The sequence below is a fragment of the Chrysoperla carnea genome, chromosome 1, assembly GCF_905475395.1.
Source record: "Chrysoperla carnea chromosome 1, inChrCarn1.1, whole genome shotgun sequence".
Taxonomy (NCBI): Eukaryota; Metazoa; Arthropoda; class Insecta; order Neuroptera; family Chrysopidae; genus Chrysoperla; species Chrysoperla carnea.
In genome coordinates this window covers 30,368,868-30,391,839 of record NC_058337.1, presented here as the reverse complement: position 1 = coordinate 30,391,839, position 22,972 = coordinate 30,368,868, and the positions used below count along the sequence as shown (strand labels likewise).

Here is a 22,972-nt window from a genome sequence, read left to right as displayed (position 1 = left end):
ACTGAACTTAATAATTATTTTTGGAAATTTAATCCAAAAAGTATCGGGGTGGAACTTTAAATTACATTTTAAAATCTTGAAATTAGTAATACTCAGATGTATTATTAGTAGATACGTCAGTAGTCTGTCGACGAAATAGGTCTGGTAAAACTGGTAAAACAAAGCACCTTAAACCACCGGACTATATTATAGAGTTGGATTTCACGCAAACTCAACAAGATTGTCTAGTCAATACATTTATTACAAAGTAGGTAGTAGTGCCAGTGACATATATTTGTATGGTGAAATGTTATAATTTGATGTGTTCAAATTTATTTTAGTTTGATAAAAGGCTCTCTTTCAACAAAAAATAATAGGTTTAATTTAGAAGTAATTAGTTAAGAAATCCCATCAAAATGGGGTCCTTATTCCGTAGTGAAGAAATGGCATTATGTCAGTTGTTTTTGCAAAGTGAGGCTGCATATGCTTGCGTGTCTGAATTGGGAGAATTAGGTCTAGTACAATTTCGTGATGTAAGTAAAAATTTTCAATTCTTCAAACATAATTTAATGTATTTAATAAATCTTTAATTACCCAAGAATCTTGTTTAAGTTCAATATCTGTCGCTGTTGTTGTAATCCATAATGACCTTAAATTGAATTGAAAAACTAAAAGCATTTATTTTCTTTAGTTAAATCCTGATGTCAATGCATTTCAAAGAAAATTTGTTAACGAAGTTCGTCGCTGTGATGAAATGGAAAGGAAATTACGTTACTTGGAACGAGAAATTAAAAAAGATGGTATTCCAATGTTGGATACCGGCGAAAATCCTGAGGCGCCTCAACCAAGAGAGATGATTGATCTTGAAGTAAGTTTCCATTGTATAATTAAATGTGCTCACTAATTTAAATATACTAAATTTTCCATTATTCTATTTTTTTCCTTGCAAGGCGACTTTTGAAAAATTAGAAAATGAATTACGTGAAGTAAATCAAAATGCAGAGGCTTTGAAGCGGAATTATCTGGAACTGACAGAACTAAAACATATTTTACGTAAAACTCAAGTATTTTTCGACGAGGTAAGTTTTTGAAAATATATAATTTTATTTATTATAATAAAAAATCTATTATTCTCTTCATACTATGAATGATTGAAAAAATAAACGCATGATGGCAGCACTGAATTTAGTGTTACCGATTTAAATTTTGAGAAAAAAAATAGTAAAAGAGAATAATTTAATAATTCAGACTTGGAAACTAGACGTAAATTATTTTTAATGATGGAAAATGGTGGTGTTTTTTATTTTTTACACTAAGCATGGCAATTGATTCCATTTTTCAATAAAAAAACGAATAAAATAATGTTATAATTAATACTTAATAAAATTATTTGCACTGGCAGTCTACTTTTTAACTACGGGTGAATGCATGGTTTCATAAATATATGAAATAAACTATAAACAATTGGTTTCAAAGCTCGTATCTGATGATGTATTTACGTAATGTTTTTATAATCTTAATTTTAGTAATATAAATCAAATTTTACTTTACTATTTACTTATAAATGTTAAATACAGGGTGAACCAAAACACTGATTTAAAAAAATATTTTTGAAAGTGTAGGTAATACAATTCTAACAGATTCGTCTTTGAAATTTCCAAAATCATTTAAAATCTATGATTTAGCTACTTTATACCCCTATAGCAAGTGTTACTGGGACGCAACGAATATATGCGTAGTGATAGTATGTGAAAGTATGGTAGAGATTTATTTATTGATTGACTTTTTAACCCTCTGATAAGCTTTACCATTTTAAGATCAAAACTTTTGATTGTTTAAAAATTCTACTGGAGAAAATTAAATCGTTGAAATTAGAGTAAAAATCGAACTAGTTTCATTTTTACTAGACATGAATTTCAAAGGTGATCAAATCTTAAAACAATTATTTTGAAAATTTAGATCAAAAAAGTTAATTTCAAAAAAGAGGCTACATTTTATTTTTATATAAAGTCGCATTTTAGTTAAAAGAGAAAGGAATGGACGCCTTTATCTTATGATTGGTTCACTCTGACAATTTGCATGTTGTTAGTAATTATAGATTATTTTTAAAGACACCAATTTAATAGTAGATATTTTAAAAGCAAGAAATGTTCCCAATTTGATTTTTATAACTATAAACCAGTTACATCGAATAAGTATGAAAACTTGCTTCTAAAATATTTCTTATTATACAGGACATATAAAAACCTATGCCCATAACCTTATGAATTTCTTATTGACATCAAAACATTTAAAAAAAATAGTGTGAACATTAGCCCAAAAACAGCCTCCTTCGGTTTCATGGCCGTAACAAATGTGAATCCGTGGATTTTTTTATAGAAATAATTCACATTAATACTTTTTATATTGTTAAAAGAAACATTTGTTTATAAATAAAGCTTTACTCTATTTATAAAAATGTTCCAAAAAAAAGATATAACAAAATTTTAAATGAAAATTTTAGGGCCCATGTTCACAAGAACTTTTTATAATGTTTTAATGTCAAGAGTAAATCCCCTTAAGTTATGGACACATATTTTTATACATGCTGTACTTATACATTCCTTGAATGTTTTAAAAATTTTGATTAATAAAGGATCCATCATTGGGCAACATCATGTTCACACGATGTACTGATTCTATACAGAATTCATTATCTTTGATCACATTTTTGTAAGTACCACAGAGTGGGTGTATCAAAACAGTGGTGGTGAAAATAACACTCGCTCTGTTGGCTGTGGCTCGTTTAAACATTATTATTGCACGTTGTAAATTGTGCATATGCCGTATTCCGCCGAGTATAAAATATATAACCTAAATAATAATAATCGTGTTGCTTTTACGTAAATACAGCATCAATATTTTTTTCTAGAATTATTTTTGGCTATCATAGATTTAACATATTGATACTAGACAATCACTCACTTATTTGAAAAAAGAGGGGTATTCATATAATTTTTTTTTTTTTTGTTGAAATTTAATTTTTTGGCAAGCTTAGATAATTTGTTTGAACATACGAAAATAGTGGGCGGAATTCTATTGAAGTTTAGTATTTTTTTTAATTTAATAAATTTTTTATATGAGGCTACTTTGAAAAGTTAACCCAACTTAGAAATAAGTATTTTGTCAAATTTGATTTCATTTTCGATAAAATTCATTTCTAACGTGATGCGCCCATCTCATTCAATGAAATGGTTTGTACTATGCTTCCTTTATTGTTTTTGATTTTTCAAGACAGTCCACAGGTATTTTGACTTATTTTCGCTTAAACTGATAATGAGCAAGGATTATACCCAACGTGTGGTTATTAGGTTTTTTTATCCAAATCTTACTTCAATATATGACAAGCATTTTCTTTCGAAATTCTCACAAACTGTATCTTTACTCTTAATTCCACATATGTATAGTGCTATTTGATAACTTTTTCTAGTATTATTGATGGTGATTGCAACCTTTGTTTTATCTTCCTATCGTAATTTCATCGTTAACCAAATGGGCACGATAATTCTTAAGCGAACTGTCTTTTTACTGCCTGACTCTTATGTAGACTCGATATTCGATTTCTTCAGGCTAATAAAACAATAAATTCGATTGACATAAAGAATTGGTAAATAATCTGAGATTGAGTAATTAAATTACCAAGACATTTTTAACGAGAAGCTTTTAGAATTTGTAAGATTAGATTAATTTTAGTTATAATGGCTTTCTTAGACAGATATAATTAGACAATAAGATCCGCTGTGATATCCAAGATGCAAGCCTGGGTCTTTACCAGTCTTAATCCCATGAACCATTTGAAGTTGTTTAAGAACAGCAAGATTGTTTTGTCGTCAACAGGCTTCATATCGGAAAGTTCCTTAAAGAATAGGTGATTCAAGAGAGTTATTGTCCCCTCCTTTTCGTCTTGTCTGTTTCTGTAGTAGTCGTGATGCGTTGGAAGGCCCAAACCAGTGCCCAGTGATATCTGCAACAAAATTGCTTATTAAAGCCCTTGAAATTGCGAAAATATCTTCAGAACGTCTCCCATTATACCTTGACCATACCTATCTTGTACAAGTACTCCCGGATGCTTAAACTTGTAGGGTTACCCTATTAGAAAACAAAAAATTATCTTTAACGTAAAATGCGGCGTTTGTGTTTTAAGAATCGGTATTATTTATATAATTTTATAATTTTGTAACTTCGGTCGTATCACTTCTCTATTTATATAATGTACGATCTTGATTGCGAATACCCTCGTCGTTGTCTAGTATTATATAGTTATAATATTTTAACAACTCTCTAGTATTGTATATTAGTAAATCTATGAATTCGTGTTATTAAAATAAATTACAAAGTTACCTAAATCAAATAACATTGAAATATAATTTTTCCGCAACTCTACAAACTTAAATAAAAGTAACAATGAGATGAATACTTAAAATAAATGATTATGACGTAATTAATTAAATAAAGTAAACACGGACTACTAAGTATCACGTTTTTATTATATTTCACTTATTTGATTTATGGTTAAGAATAATAATTTTACAATTAAATTAAAAGAAACTGTAAAAAAATTGTAAATTTAGGGTTTTTTAATTTTTTTTTTTTAAATTTGACTTAACACAAAGGGTCAAATCAACTTGGAAGATATATTATTTATTTGTAGTAGAGCTTTCATAGTACGGAATTTTTGCCTTTTTCTTATAATCTGTTATCAGTTAATTTAAATAAATTTTGTATAATATGATGTAATCTGACTTTGAAGATTGATAAATTATTGTTTCAATTTCTTCTCAATCTGTTAAGCCATCATATTAGCTAAAAAAATTATACTTTTCTCTGAAATAAAAATTCCTCAGTTCGTATAGCAACGCTTCTAATGTCGGAAAAAGCTACGAAAGATTATACTTTTGTCGATATGATAAAATGTTAAAATAGGCATAAATAAAGTGTCGGTGACTACCTTGTACGGCAATCTACTGAGTAAAACCATAACTTCTAGTTCCGAAGCAAAATTTAAATGAGGTAAAACTTATACCCAACTGGTGTTAAAGAAACATCAAAATAATTCTAGTTTAATTATACCCTTGTATAATTTTTGTTTAAAAACAATATGTCCTTCATAAATCACAATTTACATCCACCAATTTTTAGCAAAAATCTTGTAGCGAATACTTGGCTTGCAAGAGATTATTCCTGCGCAAATAGTATTTCTCTGTACTGTAATTTTGAGTGTCACAAATTTTATAAAGTTTAAATTTCGACTCAGGCAGATTCTATATTTTTAATGCCGAAAATTGCGTGTACTGTTGCTGATGTATCACATCTACCTTCTCGAAAGATTTTGGAAAATTATTACGATGAAGAAACTAAGGTAAAAGGTATAATTGTACTTTCTCTCAGAAACCTTAAATGTATTGTTCCATATCGAATAAATTCTATAGCTATCAAAGGTCTACTATGTTAAATTGTTCATAATGTAATTGAGTATCCAAATATAACTAACAATAAAAAATAATCACCTCGGAGTATAATAGAATCATTTATTTTCACAAGGTCAAAATTGCAATATGAACAATTCCTCTTTTTGTGTTTTGTAGTATATATTTTTTTAACTAATCTAATTTTTCAACTAATAATAGAAATTAACAGTCGTAAGACAGTTGGAACGAAACATTTTTTTTTTGTTGAATAATAATATCTTTAGTTATAAAATTTTTTTAATAATATTAATCAAATGTATAGAACCATAAATAAAAACTACAGCCTGGCATCAATCACCTCTCTTCATATTAATTAACTGTGCGAAACTATATATTTTTAAAAAAATCTGGATTTTAATACAATGAAAGCAAGCTTCATGTTTATGTTTTTTTTGTTTGCCGTCATCATCAAATTCCCATAAATCAAATCCTATTTATGCATCCCAATTTCCTTGATTCTCAAGTAAGAAGGTAGTGGTTTTGTGTTGTGTCTAAAGGTGTTAATTTTTACCTCTTTAACTAATTTTATTCAGCTAAAATTTTTGACATTTTTTTTATACTAATTAAATTAATTTTGGTTTTTTTTTTTGCGTTAAGTCATTAATTTTAATTATTGTTTATTTTTTAATTTGTACTAATTTTTTTTTCAGCGTTATGGTGTTGGTATTTGTGTTTTATTTTTATTTTTTAAGTATTGCATGCTTTACAAAAATGTTTATTTTAAAAGTTATCACTTCAATAATCTTTGGTCATAAGGTTATACGTAGAAAAACGTAACTCGATTCTGGTGTGCGAAACACGCATTAACTATTGTCAATTTTTATACCATGTATATATGAAATATACATAGCATATTAAGTTTAGTCCCAAGTTTGTAACGCTTAAAAATATTGATGCTACCAACAAAATTTTGGTATTTGGTGTTCATAGAATCACCTAATTAGCCTATTTCCGGTTGTCTGTCCGTCTGTCTGTCAACACGATAACTCAAAAACGATAAGAGATATCAAGCTGAAATTTTTATAGCGTACTCAGGACGTAAAAAGTGAGATCGAGTTCGTAAATGAGCAACATAGATCAATTGGGTCTAGACCTATGGGTCCGTAGGACCCATATTGTAAACCGTTAGAGATAGAACAAAAGTTTAAATGTTAATAATATTTCTTATCAAAAAATAAACAACTTTTGTTAGAAACATTTTTTCGTAAACATCACAGTTTGTCCGTGAGAGTGAAAATTAGGCGTAACACAGGTTCACTCCAAAGGTTAAATAATAGGGCATTCGCTAAACATGCGAGGGATCCGGGGATCGATACCCGAAACGTGTAATGAAATTTTTTTAGAATGTATCAAATATTTTTCATCAAGTCTATGCTAGGATATTGCACGATTACCATAGAGTTTTGTTTCCGGAAGTGTTAACTATTAAACTAAGCACTTTGTTTTTCAGTTTTTATCTAATTTTACTAATATTATTTAAAAAAATTTTTATAAAAAATATTTATAAATGAATTTAAAATATTTAAAAAATTACTATTACTATTGTAAGTCGTATGTCGCATGATAAACGCATGCACAGTATAAGCCATTTTTTGACATATATTGCGTATGCTTCTGACATACGACTTCAATTGTAGAATCGAATTTGAAGATACTAATTTTAAATTCATTTAACTAGTAGAGTTTTGTTGGTTTTGTAACTGATTTTAATTTTTATTATTTGTTTATTATTATTTTTCACACCCTGATCCTTAAAATTATTTTCTTCTATCCTGCACTTAAATTTTTATTAATTTTAAATTTACCTAACCTGTATTACGAGTATTATTAATTTTTAAATACCTAAAAAATTCCTTCACACAACCAAACGTACGGCGCAAAAAAATATTCATAAATGGATCAGGGTTTGGAATTTATAAGTGGGTGGGTATATATTACTATAATTATGTGGGTGGGATTTTAAATTTCTTGAGGTATTTGCCAGGCTGAAGGATTTAAACCAAGGCAAAAATATGTACGACGCCCGCAGATGGCGGATCCGTCACGCGAGGAGGAGCAAGTCACATTATTGGGCGAAGAGGGCCTAAGGGCCGGCGGACAAGCTCTTAAATTAGGGTAAATTTCCTTAGGATGTTTTTATTTATACTTAGTACCTATTATACATTTTATTTAATAAAGCAAATGTAATTTTTTTTTGGAAAATTACATTTGGTTTTCTCTTCAAAATTCCATTGACATCAAACATTAGGTCAAAATAGTTTGTTGTTGTAAATTGATGTGACTTTTCTTACAGCACTTATACGACTCTCATATCGACACAGAAGCATACAGGAATCCCCTAAGGCAAGAAACTGCGGACATTCAAACCCTTTTTAATTTTTTTTTTTTTTCAAATAAATTTTGAGTTTTGTTTCTTCCTAAATGATTTATTAAAAAAAATTTGTTTTTAAATAACTACATTGAGTGTAAATGAAAACTTTAATAATATCACTAATAATTATGACCTATTGAAAAGGTAAAATTTGAATAAACTTTGTGATTTAAAAAAAATGTCCAACTAAAAAGAAATTTAAAAGAAAAACAAAAGAAAATTTGATTTAAATGAATTTTATTTTCTATTTACTTATGTGTCAACGTTTTTATGTTTTTTGTTTTTGTTTTTTTTTTTCTTTCGTTTTTAACCCATGAAATATTAATAACAATGTATGTTAAATGGCCGAAGAATAAGTTCTTTATATCATAATCTATTCTTTATCTTTTTCAAATGATATTGTATATATTTTTTACAGCGTTTTCTTACAGCAAAAAATTTTACTTGGAATATTATTTTATAACGAATGTATTCGAATAATTATATTTAACTTTCAGGAACGAGGAAGAGTCTGTATTACTTAAATTTTGTATCAATAGATTTTTTGAAATAAATTTTAACGTTAAATAGATAATTAATTATATACTATGCGCGGACTTTTTTACATTATTTTAATCTTAGAAACGATTAAATTCTTCTTCTAATTCAACTCGTTAATTGAATTTTTGGAATTTCATCAATAAATAAATATGACATAATTTAGAGAATCCTTAGACCAAACATGAAAATTTTTGACCCATAGATTGCATACAATTCATTCATTGGAAATTTTTTTTTTATATAATATGTACGTATACTCAATGTCACAAAAAATGCTCGTTTTAAAACATTCTAAGTGTTACTATTATAACATAACATATGATGCGTACGCTTAGAATGTTTTAACTGTGGCACTTTTTCTGACAGTGAGTGTACGTATTATAATAAAAGTTATCAAAACTGGGTAACGTAAGAATTTGCATAATTGTTTTAGAGATTTTACTGCCTCTCCGAAATCTTAGTGCGAGGGCAGTAATGAAGCAAAAATATATTCATATGTATATATCATATCATATTAATACATAAAGAACTTTTTATATCGTTAAAGGTCACTTTCGAAATTTACCTGCCAAAAGGAATAATCTTAGTCAGCCTCGGGCCAGTTATAAGCCAGAAAATTTTGTATTTTTGTATAGAATCTCCACTGCGCGTAAATTTAAACGACGTAGCAACATTTTGCTATTTGAAAGAGTTAATTGGAAGGTTTTTCTATCTTGTACTAAAAATCGCTCTGTGGTTTTGCTAAAATTCTTTTATTTCCAAATTAATTAACTAGTTAAGTTTAATTATGTTAACAAACTGCGATATTTTACGGTTTAAAAAATTTATGTTACCACTTATTTCAAAATCAGGACATTTAGTATCCTTATCGTGGGTCAATCGAGGTATTCACAAGAACCCTTTAAAGCCAAGGCATAACGTGTAAATTCGGATATCTAGCAACAGTAGGTACAGTAAATGATAATAATTATAATAATGAATAGAAGAAAATTGATGTGAAAAGTTTATATTTTACAAAGTCTTGGGTATATTAAACCTATTACGTCACGAACATGGCACGCTGTGCCAATTAAACGTTTGAAATCTGTAAATTTTTAATTTAAAATTTATTCACTCTAATAAATTAATAATTGAACTGCAAATAGTTTAAAAAAAATTTATTTTCAATTTTGTATATTATTTTTGTGATAATTTAATTAAAATAAAATATAAAATTGATAATTTATTCAACAACGTAATTTACATGTGATGTTTTATGACAAAACATTCATATGATGTTTGTGATCAAAAAATTTAGTCATCACTTATTTATTTAAGTCAATCAACATAAACTGATTCACTTTGGAAAAATTATAGTCATGTGATAATTGTGGTTAAAAATTTACTTCTGTGAAGAAGTAATTTAACTACACATAAAAGTGTCTAATTCTTGGCATTTGAAATTCAAAGAATTTCATTTTATATGAAATTCACAATAATTTCATTTTATTGTCATGAGTTTATCTTGCATTGCTCATTTCCTAATGTTGATGTATTACGTTCCGAGTTTCATTGAAATTTATTTCAAAATCAATATAGTTGATACAAATAACCATTACTGGAAGTTAAGAATAATATTTTGATACATTTGTATATTACTTTTATTGTATATAAAATACATAAGTTTAATTATATTATGTAATGACAGTTGCATGATTGGCAATACTGATTTAGATTGTTGCATGGCCTAATTAAATATTTTGAAAATTTTGTTTGCTTTTCACTTAGTTCTTTCATTTATCAAAATCCATAAATTTTTTTTTCGAAAATTTGTGGTGTTACAAACACTTCTATGCTTTACTTACAAGCTTCATATCACTGTGAAACACTTCCTTTACGTTGCAAGCCGTTTTTAAATTAGATGAATCATTTTGTGCTTAAAAAGTGAATTTTGTGTTGTTAAACAAAATACTAGATGAGGAGATAAGATATTATTTATTGGAAGAGACATATAATGCCAATTTTTATTCAAATATAGAATTGTCTACCCGGAGATTTTAAATTGAAATCAATGTTGACACAATGTAAAATTGCGAATTATTTATTATAATATATCTTATCATCTCAGCAGTGATATAAATTCTCTTCACCTAAGGCTGCTCCACAAATGAAGCGATGTCGACGATATCGTGTAAATAAACGATGTGTCCCGTCTTATTTTAAGCAATATAGACACGAACCCTCGCTGGTTACATGTGATAATTAGTGTATTGTTCTACATTACTTAACATAAAAACCGGCAGATTGCTAATTTACATGAGTTATCGGCGATATTATCGCTTCGTATGTGAAGCGTCCAATATATTTTTATATCATATTTCTTGCACTACACTCAAATACACATTTTTTCACCAATACATTTATTTATTTTGCTTTTTTAATATTTTAAAAATAGATGGCATTAATTGAATATCGAAATTTCTATGTCTGATTTAATAATTGTAGATTCAAAATGACAATTTTCAATCATTCAATTAGAACCAATTATAGTATTTTTATTTTGATCCCCCTTTGAAATCATTATTTATAAACAGTTGAAAACTTTTAAAAATAAATGAAATTTTTGTTTTTCATTAATTATTTTCTTAAAAATTTGAACTTTTAATTTTGAAAGTTTTCAGCTGTATTAAAATATTAAACAATTCATAATTTGCCTTTTTTGTTTTCTTATATCTGTATTTATCATTGCTTATTTAAATTTTAAATTCAAAATTTGTATTACCCCAAACTGTTATCATTGAGAGGCATCAAAAATTCGTTACCTCATCAAAAACAATATTTCATTTTGTAAATCAAAGATTAATTCCATAAATATATTCATCAATTATCAAGAATTCACAATTTGTAAAATTTGATAAAACTTAAGAGGTGGTACGTTAAAACAAATACTTTACAATAAAGAACATGCTTTTGGGAACGTCTCTCTTCAGAGATACACGCGACAAAAATTACCCGCAGTGTTCCGAATTTGTACCGAATCTGATGGGTGTTTGAAAAAAATTCAAATAAGTGAAGATTTTTTATGACAAACGTTTCTGTAATTTCAAGTTTTTTCTATCGCTAACATTTTTCGAAGCATTTGTTCTCTGTAACAAATTGTTGTAGTTAGAGCAAAACTGAATGTACCTCTAACCAACTGTAACATTAAACATCATCAACTTAGATGTGAAAATTCTTGTATCGAAATATCCCACCACCTCTGTAAGCTATGGTCGTTTATTCAAAAAGCTTCAGTAATAATACTTCATACAACATTGTTTTCAACTGTTGAAGTCGAAATAAAGAAACAATTGTGAATCAATTTCTGTAAAAGATAAAAATGAAAGACTAAGATATATTTTTTCTAGAATAATATTCTTATTAAAGGGGAAATTTTGAATTTAAAACCAAATAAAATTTTTTTAAAAATTAGCAAAAGTTTGTATAATAAAAAAAAAACAAACTTGATGCTAATTGTGTGTTTGTGTTATCTTGCGTGCAGCACGATGGGGGTGTGAACCCCACTGAGTCTATGACCAGAGCACTCATTAGTGACGACGCAATTGCCCGTCAGACAACTTTGGGCCCCGTGCAGTTGGGGTATGTATGAACCCCATACTTTATTACTATTTTAATTTTTTTAATTTTAATTTTTTAATACAAAATAATTTTACAGATTTTTGCTCAGTAACTAATATTTTATTTTTGTTAAAGAAAAAACATTTTAATAGAAAATTGATAACAACTTAATTTTTCCAAAAATTTTTTTACACTTAATAGCTTTTGAAATTTTGTTTTGTTGAAAATTCTTGTGATAAAAGTGAGTCTCTAACTTCCTGTAATCATCTTAGAATCTTTTCTGGTGTCGATGAAAAACCATTGGATTTGTTCAATTAAAAAAAATTTAGTGTTTAGAATTATATTTTTCCACACAATATATATATTTGTACACTTTTCATTGAACAGTTTTCCGGAAAAGTCAGATGATCCAGAGGACTACTTACCATGGTCAGTAATGCAATTGTAGAGCTTTGCACTAAATTATTTTTATTTATTATACAAAGTACACACTTATTCACCAAACATTATTGCATTATTAGCTATATTGTCTTGTCATTTCGAGTTTTAGATTTTTTAATTTTCTTTCATTTGTCTCGTGTCATTTTTTTTTTTGCTTTTTCTCTTTTGTTGTTTTGTTATTTGATTTTTTCCTGTTGTTATCAGCTGTTTATTTTTAGAGTATGCAGAAATAATATTTATAAAGCTGTTGGGTGAATGCTTTAATCGATTAGTTATGTAATTCTTAAAATACTTTTAGCTTGCCTTTCAAAACACATATTAGTACAGAAAGATAACAGTTGATAGGATAATAAATAAAGAGTTAAAAAAAGTATTCTCCAATCAACTGCTACCTATTTATACTTACCAGTACACTGATATGCATTTTGGAACTCAAGTTTAATGTAATCTCTATTTTTTAGCACGCTTGTTGAATATATATAAAATGTATACAGTTTATTTGATAATTTTCAGGTGTGTGTTGTTATATTCGGATTAAGATGATCCGTTAGTTTATCAGGATAAAATGATGTTGTTGGAAGAACGGCAAAAGATTAGAATATATTATATTGAATTTATAGACTTCAGTGGGCAATTTGTCAATATTCAATTGTCGTTCGTCATCCGTTGCCTGCGATGTGAATTCGTCAGTACAGTTATTAAAATTGATCGATAAATAAACGGCAAAATATGCTCAACATCAAAATATTGTTCCAAACTATTTCACCAACTTAATATAAAAATGCATCGTTAAAATTCTCTCTCCTTATTGGTTGCATTCAAAATAACCTTATTTCATTAATCAATCATTGTTAAATGTCAATAATAATTATTATTCAATTAATTTAAAATTTATATTTGGTTTGACATACTATTAACTTGTTTTGTTTTACGTAAAGTGAAGCTGTTTTCCCCAGCTATCTAATCATATACCGATATACTTAATACTTTTTACTCAATATTTTCTCACTATAAGAAGTAACAAGTGAAAACAAACAATTGACTGAGTTAATTGTTGAAATACCATGCATGAATAGTGTTGATTACTCTATCACATTGCACAGACATATACAATTCATATAATAATTACTATACAAGTTACGCCTAATTTGCACTCACGGACAAACTGTGATGTTTACGAAAAAATGTTTCTAACAAAAGTTGTGTATTGTTTGATAAGAAACATTTTTTACATTTAAACTTTTGTTCTATCTCTAACGGTTTACAATATGGGTCCTACGGACCCATAGGTCTAGACCCAATTGATCTATGTTGCTCATTTATGAACTCGACCTCACTTTTTACGTCCTGAGTACGCTGTAAAAATTTCAACTTGATATCTTTTTTCGTGTTTGAGTTATCGTGCCTGTCCACAGACGGACGGACGGACAATTGGAAATGGACTAATTAGGTGATTTTATGAACACATATACCAAAATTTTGTTGATAGCATCAATATTTTCAAGCGTTACAAACTTGGGACTAAACTTAGTATACCTTGCATATTACATATATCCATGGTATAATAAAACATAACTAACCACTTTCAGTGAACTGATATATCTATTTGTTTAATGCAGTCATTTTTTCACATCAATCCAAAAGAAGTATAAATTCAAAAAAAAAAAAATATATTCAGTTAGTTTTTCTATTGAAATACCATTTGTTAATTTAGGTATTATGACAGTTTCCAAAAAGTGTAGTAGTTTGGTTCAATTTTTTTGATCGCTATCGAGCAAATAGTGAATAAAAGAGGTTCAAGGAATACACTAATACTCCAGTTTCAGCAGCTAATCCAACATAAAACAATTCATTGGAAAGCGCATACTGACTCGCAAAAAATTTCTGAATTCTGCAGCAACTAACAGAATACGTATGATTGCAAGGCATTCATAGATGGCTGCAGTCGAAGTAGGATAATATTTATAAATGGTTCCTTTCAATAGCTTCTCACTTATCGGAACAGTCAGGCGTATTTTGCGTTTTAAAACGATAAAATCTCGTTCGATTCAAAACCAACTAGTGGCTGATTTTCTGTTGTGGTCAGGCTGCTTAGTATATACGCATCTTACTTAATAAACACTCACAAAGAGCTGAAAAGTTCAATTTCAGTATTTTAGAGCCTTATTAAATCTGGATTTAAATTTTACTGGTTAAACGTCGAACAAAATTTTTAAATCGATACTAAAAAATATTTTCTCTTAAGCCGTGATTTTAATGTTCATTTCTATCTTACACACCTGAAAATTGGAATATGTTTTTCGAGAATGTTTATTATACACACAATGTATATTCAAAAACGTATCGATAATCTAAGAAGTGATTCAATGGTTTATTTTGTAGAATATATATTTTGCTGCATAAATCAGAATAAAGCATAGCAAATTGACAGCAAATAATATAAAATTAAAATCAGTTTGGTATTTGGAATTCATTATTGGATTGCAATTTCAAGATTCTAGCGCCACTGTGGCCAAAAAAGAAACCGGTATTGGTAGAGAAAACACTATATTTGGATTTATTGTCAAAATATCAGGCTTTTGTCCTAGATTTGAAAAATTGGTTTATACGTTACATTAGTATCCGATTTACACCAAAAGAGTCTTATTAAAAACAAATATATATTTGCGTTATTTATTTTGCATTTTCAAAAACCAATTAAAATTTTATTTCGAAAAATATATAGCGTTGCGGTCTTGAATGACATCACTACTTGGCATACAATCATTTATGTGTTTGCAAGTTTAAGCAGTTGTAATCAAGTATCCTGATTCGTTCTATTAAAATGTAATATTGATTGCATAGCGTTGACATGATTAATCATTATAAACTTTTATCCAACCGATTAGTGGGCAAAAGCCTATTTCAACAATGGCATTATATTTTTATTAGTATTGTTTCTTTGCTTAAACGCTGATAATAGAGTCTCTTAATTGCAAAATTCAGTGCTGAAAAGAAAGCTATTTAAAATAATGAAACGGAAACGAATCATTTCTTTTATTATTTTTACATCTTGCATAATTATTGATTTGTCTGTTTTCAATGTTATAAATTAAAGCATTTATCAATGGCGTATTTTAGTTAGTTTACAAAATTTTTCCAAGCATTAATACGGTCTGGTGTCTATTTTTTTTAAAATATTAGTAGATTAAGCTTTATGCAAAAAAAAATTGCTTCCTTGTAAGTACATTTGTATAAAATTAATAAGATGAAAAGTACTCAAAAATCAGGTAACCTTTAAAATAAATTTGACGCCTTTGAAGCATGATAGTATTTAAATCATAAAATATTTTTGCAGCTGTTAAGAAGTATCAAATATTTTAATTTTTTCCATTTATCCATTAAAATAGCTTTTTGCAGCGGCGATGTTTTCTGCCTACTCTAGCTGATGTAAATTTCCAGTTAGAAGAAAAATATGTTTTTCATTTTCATATCAATCAATTGGAAATTATGTTTTTTTATATTATTTGAATTCCTTATCAAGAAATAAAAATTATTGGCCTTTTAAAAAAACATTCATTGTTATTTTAATCTACGTATTTTTACTGCGTGGTACTAACGTGTTTGTAAGAGAGTCACAACAAGCAGGACTGTTTGACCCTTCTAACTGAAAGTTTCATAATGTAACATCATCAATTCGTAAGATGAATATCAAAATATGTAAAATATTTAATATTGATATTCGCCTTATAAATTTTTCATGAATATCATTAAAAAACTCTTTCATATCAAAACGTTTCTTTTATTTTCAACTTATTTTAATTCATTTGATCATTTTCTTGGCCTTAATACTGTAAATGGCGTTTGATATGAATATTAGAAAATGATTACTATTTAAATGTAAGCTAATAATTTTAATGTTTACGCGTAATTAGTTTTGTTGCTGGAGTTATTTTACGGGAGCGCTTACCAGCCTTTGAACGTATGTTATGGCGTGCCTGCCGTGGAAATGTATTCTTACGTCAAGCTGAAATTGAAACTCCCCTTGAAGATCCATCTTCAGTAAGTTCTCTAAATATTAGTGCTAGATTGACCCGGCTCGTAGTTTCACGATCTCTGTTGATACTCCTTGAGTTCACGGTACGCCACTTTCACTCTCATCAGTGAACTTGTAACTGATAATTAATCTGTACAATATCTCAAATACACAATTTCATAGAATAATGTATCGGACAATTGTACAGTATGCAATAAATAATGATCAAATCAATGATATTTCTGCTGCGATCGAAGTGCAGCACAGAACTAGCGCTATTGGTAGAAAATTTAGTAACTTCATACAATATGATTTTTTAAAATAGTTTATGCAATACAATAGTGTCCACAAAACGGAAAAATATGAAACTATCAGGGAATATGATTGATCGGAAATTGATGGAGAACGTAAAGTCAAGTGATAACTTCTGGTATTTTTTGGGTCAGAATTACTTTATATATCGAATTTTATCAAATTCCAAAACAAAAATTTGTTTGTGATTTTGGGGTACTCAAAAAAGTCAGGGAAAAGTAAAAATTATACTGGAAAATAGGTAAGCATCAGGAATTTTTGAATGAGTCACTCATACAAATGTTACAAGTTCCCACTACTTTACGTAATGACATGATGTGAATATGAAGGAAGTGCTATCTTGCAAAGTAACATATACATCATATTTATATTATTTTTTACGTAAAAAAGTGGAAACTGGTAGAAAAATGTTCACTGGGAGGATAGAGATTAACGTTTACCTCATATTATATAAATGTTATATTTTTCTGTTTTATAAAATCATATAATACACATTACTTTAAAAAATGGTATAGTTTGAAGTTGCTAAAACTACTTATAGTGCCAACTCTGTTAAGTCTAGGACAGTAAAGTTCACGCGCGTAAGCCTGGGTCTGTGTCAACCTAACAACTAATAACACCAATTATAAATTAATATTCAGATTAAGATGTCTTATAAAAATACCTATTTTAGGGTGACAACGTATTCAAGTCCGTATTTATTATTTTCTTCCAAGGAGATCAGTTGAAATCTCGTGTTAAAAAAATATGTGAAGGATTTCGGGCAACTTTATATCCATGCCCAGAAGCACCAGCTGATCGCCGTGAAATGGCTATGGGTGTCATGACACGTATTGAAGATTTAAATACGGTTGGTATTAAAATACGTAGTTTTAAGTAAAAATTTTCGATATTTATTTTTTTTGTCTTTTAGGTTTTGGGACAAACTCAAGACCATCGTCATCGTGTATTAGTAGCTGCTGCTAAAAACATTAAAAATTGGTTCATTAAAGTTCGCAAAATCAAAGCGATTTATCATACACTAAATTTCTTTAATTTGGATGTAACTCAAAAATGTTTAATTGCTGAATGCTGGGTCCCATTACTGGATTTAGAAACAATTCAATTGGCTTTACGACGAGGAACTGTTCGTATCTGAAATTTAATATCTATTCTAAATAATATTTAATATACATTTAATTATTCAGGAACGGAGTGGAAGTTCTGTACCGCCGATTTTAAATCGAATGGGCACATACGAAGATCCACCAACGTATAACCGTACTAATAAATTCACGTCAGGTTTCCAAGCATTAATTGACGCGTACGGTGTTGCTTCATACCGGGAAATGAATCCAACTCCATATACAATCATCAGTTTTCCATTTTTATTTGCTGTTATGTTTGGTGATCTTGGCCATGGCTTAATTATGTTGCTGTTTGCTGCTTGGATGGTTCTTAAAGAAAAACCCTTAGCTGCCCAAAAATCAACAAGCGAAGTAAGATTATAAATAAATTTCATATTTTTGTAGACAGTGTGTAATGATAATTTTTTTGTTGCTACGTAAATCGATATTAAACTTATGCCGGATCTTCAAGCTTTCAATAGCTCAAAGACCCAAGTTTCATTTTGACTATTTTATGAAAAAATAAACCGTCTAATAATAAAAATGACAATAGCTGTTTATAAAATAGTTTTTATACTAGCTGGCGGGAAAACGTATCCGGCTCACTTTTCCTAATTACTCAACGTGTGTTGAGTAACTAGGAAAAGTTGGAAACAACGTTGAAAATAAAACGCACGCATGTGTTCCATTCGATTTTATATAAAACTTAAAGTGCATTGTAGTATAGTATGTACATACATAAAGGTTGTGTAATTTTGTCTTTAGATTTCTTCTGATTAACTTAATATTTTTTAAGATATGGAACATATTCTTCGGAGGACGTTATATTATTTTCTTGATGGGAATATTCAGTTGTTATACTGGCTTAATTTATAATGACGTATTTTCTAAATCATTAAATGTATTTGGAAGTAATTGGAGAGCCTCATATAACGTATCAACAATTCTCGAAAACAAAGATCTACAGTTGGATCCAGTTACTGATTATCTACAATATCCATATCCATTTGGAATGGATCCAGTATGGCAATTGGCGTCAAACAAGATTATCTTTCAAAATGCATACAAAATGAAAATTTCAATTATATTTGGTGTCTCCCAAATGTTGTTCGGTGTATTTTTAAGTTTAGTGAATTTCAGGTAAAGTAAAGCATAATACTAATTTATAGTTTAAGTGGTGACTTAAAAATAGCTGACTCGTCGATTAAAAAGTCCATTTCACTAACATAACAATAACTTATCCCGGTTATCCGAAATATATTTTGTTAGTTCATCTGATGAGGATTCACAGACACTGCATTTTGGTTATTCTTTTTAAGAAATACAGAGTTTAGAATAAATAATATAATAATAAATGTCAAAAAACTAATATAATAAAGAAATACCAAATATCTTCTTTTTGTCAAACGGCGTTATTTGGTAAGGAACCTAAAAGCTTTCAACGCACCGTGGTATACACGTACGTCTTTTTTGCTCTTCAAATAGATCAGCATTTGACACTTGCTTCTAAGATCTAGAAAAAAATTTTGAATCACCAGTATGGCATTAGAAACTTTTTTAAATCTTGTATATTTAAACGAGCAATTTTTGTATATATATATATATATATATATCAACGATCTTGGAAATGGCTCCAACGATTTTCATGAAAATGAGTATGTAGGGGTGTTTTGGGGCGATAAGTCGATCTAACAAGGTTTCATTTTAAAAAAACGTCGTTTTATTCGTTTTTTCATGTAAACTGAAACATACATCGCAAAATATGACTCTTCCTGACATCTATTGGTGTATATCGTAGTTAATGAAATACAATGCAAATTATAACTCTCCCTGGCATCTATTGGTGTATATCGTAGTTAATGAAATACAATGCAAATTATAACTCTTCCTGACATCTATTGGTGTATATCGTAGTTAATGAAATAAAATACATTACCGTGACATTCAAATTGGTATTTGTGTGGAGACATTTAAAACGGTCTTCTATTAGTGATAAAATTTGTGTCTTTTTAAGAATACCGAGCAAAGGTATCCAGATATTTATTATTTTAACACTAAAAAGTAAATGTTTTTTTATATTTGCCAATAGTTGAATGATTTTAGGCAAGGGTGATATTGTGTTTTTAAACATCGAAGTTAACTATTTTTGCAGTCTTTGTCCCCTCTTTTTTAAACTAAACTGTTATTTTTTAGATATTTCAAGAACACAATCAGTATTTATTTCGAATTCATTCCCCAAATTATATTTTTATGCTTTTTATTCGTTTATATGGTCTTATTAATGTTCATTAAATGGATTAAATACTATCCAACAAACGATCGTAAGTAGGAGAAAAATAAATATTTACTGAAAAAGTTCCAAAATTGATTGAATTTTATTTATATTTTAGCAACCTATCTTCCGGTTAGCCCTCGATGCGCTCCATCTATTTTAATTACATTCATCAATATGGTATTGTTTAAACCCGATACTCCAGAAAAAGCTTGTAGTGACCCAATCTATCCAGGTCAAAGTGGTATACAAAAATTACTTGTCGTTATCGCGTTTTGCTGTATTCCAGTCATGTTATTCGCAAAACCATGGTATATAGTCAAACATCAAAATAAACATCAATCGGTATGTATGGTTTTTGTTCGATAAAATGCATGAAATGTTAAATTGAGCTAATAAATACCCTGCTGAACCATATTTCTGTTTGTAAATTTTAAAAGGAAATTGCATTATAAAGAGGTACCAAGATCAATGTTTCATTCAAAGTGTTTCTGTTTATAACACTATTTAAGGACGTTGGTTCATGAGACTTGTTAATAGAGAAATAAAAAAATTGTTTTAATATAAAAATTTGAATGATTCAAGACAAAAAATGTACTGTTGACGAATTAATATTTTAAGTTTAAAAAGTGACATAAAGCAAGGTTACTATGAGATTAATCGAAAACAACCATACTTGAAATTTTTACCAATTATTAATTATTTAAACTTAACAGTATGACAAAAAATTTTCAATTTTCTATTCATTTAAAATTATTTAAAATTTACTGTTTCCTAATTAACGCACATAGCAAAACAGGTTAGTAAACGAGTGTCCTTAACGCAAAGATAATCTTAAAATACTACCTCTTCTTTCACCAATCCAAAACCTACTTCCGATAGATTTCCCAATACAGATAATAAATATATACTTGTTCATTCTATCATTATTATCTAATTATGTTTTGTACGGAAATTGTTTTAGATAAATAACGAAGTAGATATAAATGCCGAAGATCAAAATTCACAAGTAGCCCCAACTCATGGTGAAGAGCATGACGTCGGTGAAATGTTTATTCATCAAGGTATCCATACAATTGAATACGTTCTTGGGTCAGTTTCTCATACTGCTTCATACCTCCGTTTATGGGCCTTGTCGTTAGCTCATGCTCGTAAGTTGAAATTAAATGAGTAACTAATGCTGTTTTAAATTAATATATAATGTTTATTTCATAGAATTATCGGAAGTATTATGGATTATGGTTATGAAAAATGGTCTAGGATTCCAAGGATGGTTGGGTGGTGTTGCGTTATGGGTTATATTTGGAATGTGGGCGGTTCTTACCATTGCCATTCTAGTTTTGATGGAAGGTTTATCTGCATTTTTGCATACATTACGTTTGCACTGGTAATTATATGAATAATTTATTATGATAATAACATTTTTTTAATTGCTTTTTATTGTTTTAGGGTTGAGTTCCAAAGTAAATTTTACACAGGTGCAGGTGTACTTTTCCAACCGTTTGATTTTAATAAACTTGTAGAGACAACTTCAACAACTGGAGATGAAGCTCCATAATTTAACAAAAATTGTATTATGTTACCCTTAAAAAATATACTAAATGGAAAACTTTTTTTTGCCAACTAATAAATGTTGTTGTTGTAGAAAAAAATCATTAATAAAATTTAGAAATGCATGCAATAACATTATTGTTTTTCTATGAAAATACAAAATTCCCTTCAAATGGTAAAGCAATTCAATTAATTGCTATAATTTGTCATTATTAATTTGGATTAATATAAGAACATTTAACTGATCGAAGCGTAATAACATCACTGAAAAAATTCAAAAGTGGTGGATATAAACTGCAATTTAAAATGTGTTCAAAAAGTCCACTATGATTTTCCAGAAATAAAAAAAAATTAATCCAAGTTGTTTTTCAAATTGATTTGCCGATAAAACACTTTTTTTTTTTTAATTTGTCAGGGTGGGGAAGGGGCGATTGTTATTGCAGTAATCACACCCCTCCTCGATCCGAAATTTTTGATGATCACCCGGACGTCGTATCTTAAGCGGTGTACACCGAAGGGGTTAGAGATAAAAAAACTTATCCAATTTCTCATTGCTAATTGATTTGCTGATAAAATTGTTTTTGCTTCGTTTGGTCGATAGTGACAGTATGGAATATGTTATAATAAATATTGTCGAAAATTACACAACTGGTACTGTAAACATAAGGTCTACTACATTTACATGAACGGATTATTGTTAATAATTATATTATATTGATGATTACGTTGTTTTTGAAGTTTTAAACTATAGGACCGATAATAATAATCAAATTATGAAAAAAGTCGTATAATTACGTTCTGGTAATGCTTTACTTATCTCATTCTTATTTATGCGATTAATTATTATGTATAAATTAGTTTATCGAATTGATAATTTTTAAATTGACCATTTTATATACCAAACATTTTTATGACAGACTCGTAAAAATATGTTATAAAATATGAATTTTCTGATAATATGCTTTTAAAAACTACTGAATAATAAACATTTTATTATATAAATAATCAAATATTTCAACGTTAAATGTGATCGAAAATATGCAATTACTTCTATAAAATCTAGAAAGAAAATCACATCCACGGGGTGGCGTACACTAATAAAAACAAATTTTACAATAACTTGAGTCAAGCAATGACCCTTTGCTTGTAAAAAAGATCGGATTGATTTCCTTACTCAAATGAATTCAGAAAACCCATTCCGATTTCATTTTAAATTAATCGGATTCTAAATTTTGAATAGGTTTAAATTGAAAGAAATAGGAAATTAAATTATTACTTTTT

General features: G+C 28.4%; 1 protein-coding gene across 11 annotated transcripts; it reads left to right on the top strand.

Annotated features, from left to right (window-relative positions):
- The first annotated feature begins 252 nt into the window (after window positions 1–252).
- Window positions 253–21,824, top strand: LOC123290386 (V-type proton ATPase 116 kDa subunit a1). Of its 11 annotated transcripts, none has more exons than XM_044870542.1 (15): window positions 253–512; window positions 671–847; window positions 930–1,058; window positions 11,918–12,015; window positions 12,382–12,423; window positions 16,350–16,476; window positions 17,436–17,612; window positions 17,676–17,888; window positions 17,950–18,240; window positions 18,665–19,008; window positions 20,062–20,189; window positions 20,259–20,485; window positions 21,105–21,291; window positions 21,356–21,527; window positions 21,590–21,824. In XM_044870542.1, exons 1-15 carry the CDS (start codon window positions 396–398, stop codon window positions 21,696–21,698), a joined length of 2,538 nt encoding a protein of 845 aa, XP_044726477.1. In that variant the 5' UTR covers window positions 253–395; the 3' UTR covers window positions 21,699–21,824. The 11 variants fall into 11 exon arrangements, with proteins under 11 accessions (XP_044726477.1, XP_044726480.1, XP_044726478.1 ...); XM_044870545.1 differs by having other exon boundaries at window positions 20,259–20,489; window positions 21,118–21,291; XM_044870543.1 differs by lacking the exons at window positions 11,918–12,015; window positions 12,382–12,423 and adding exons at window positions 6,137–6,145; window positions 7,471–7,601.
- Window positions 21,825–22,972: the final 1,148 nt, after the last annotated feature.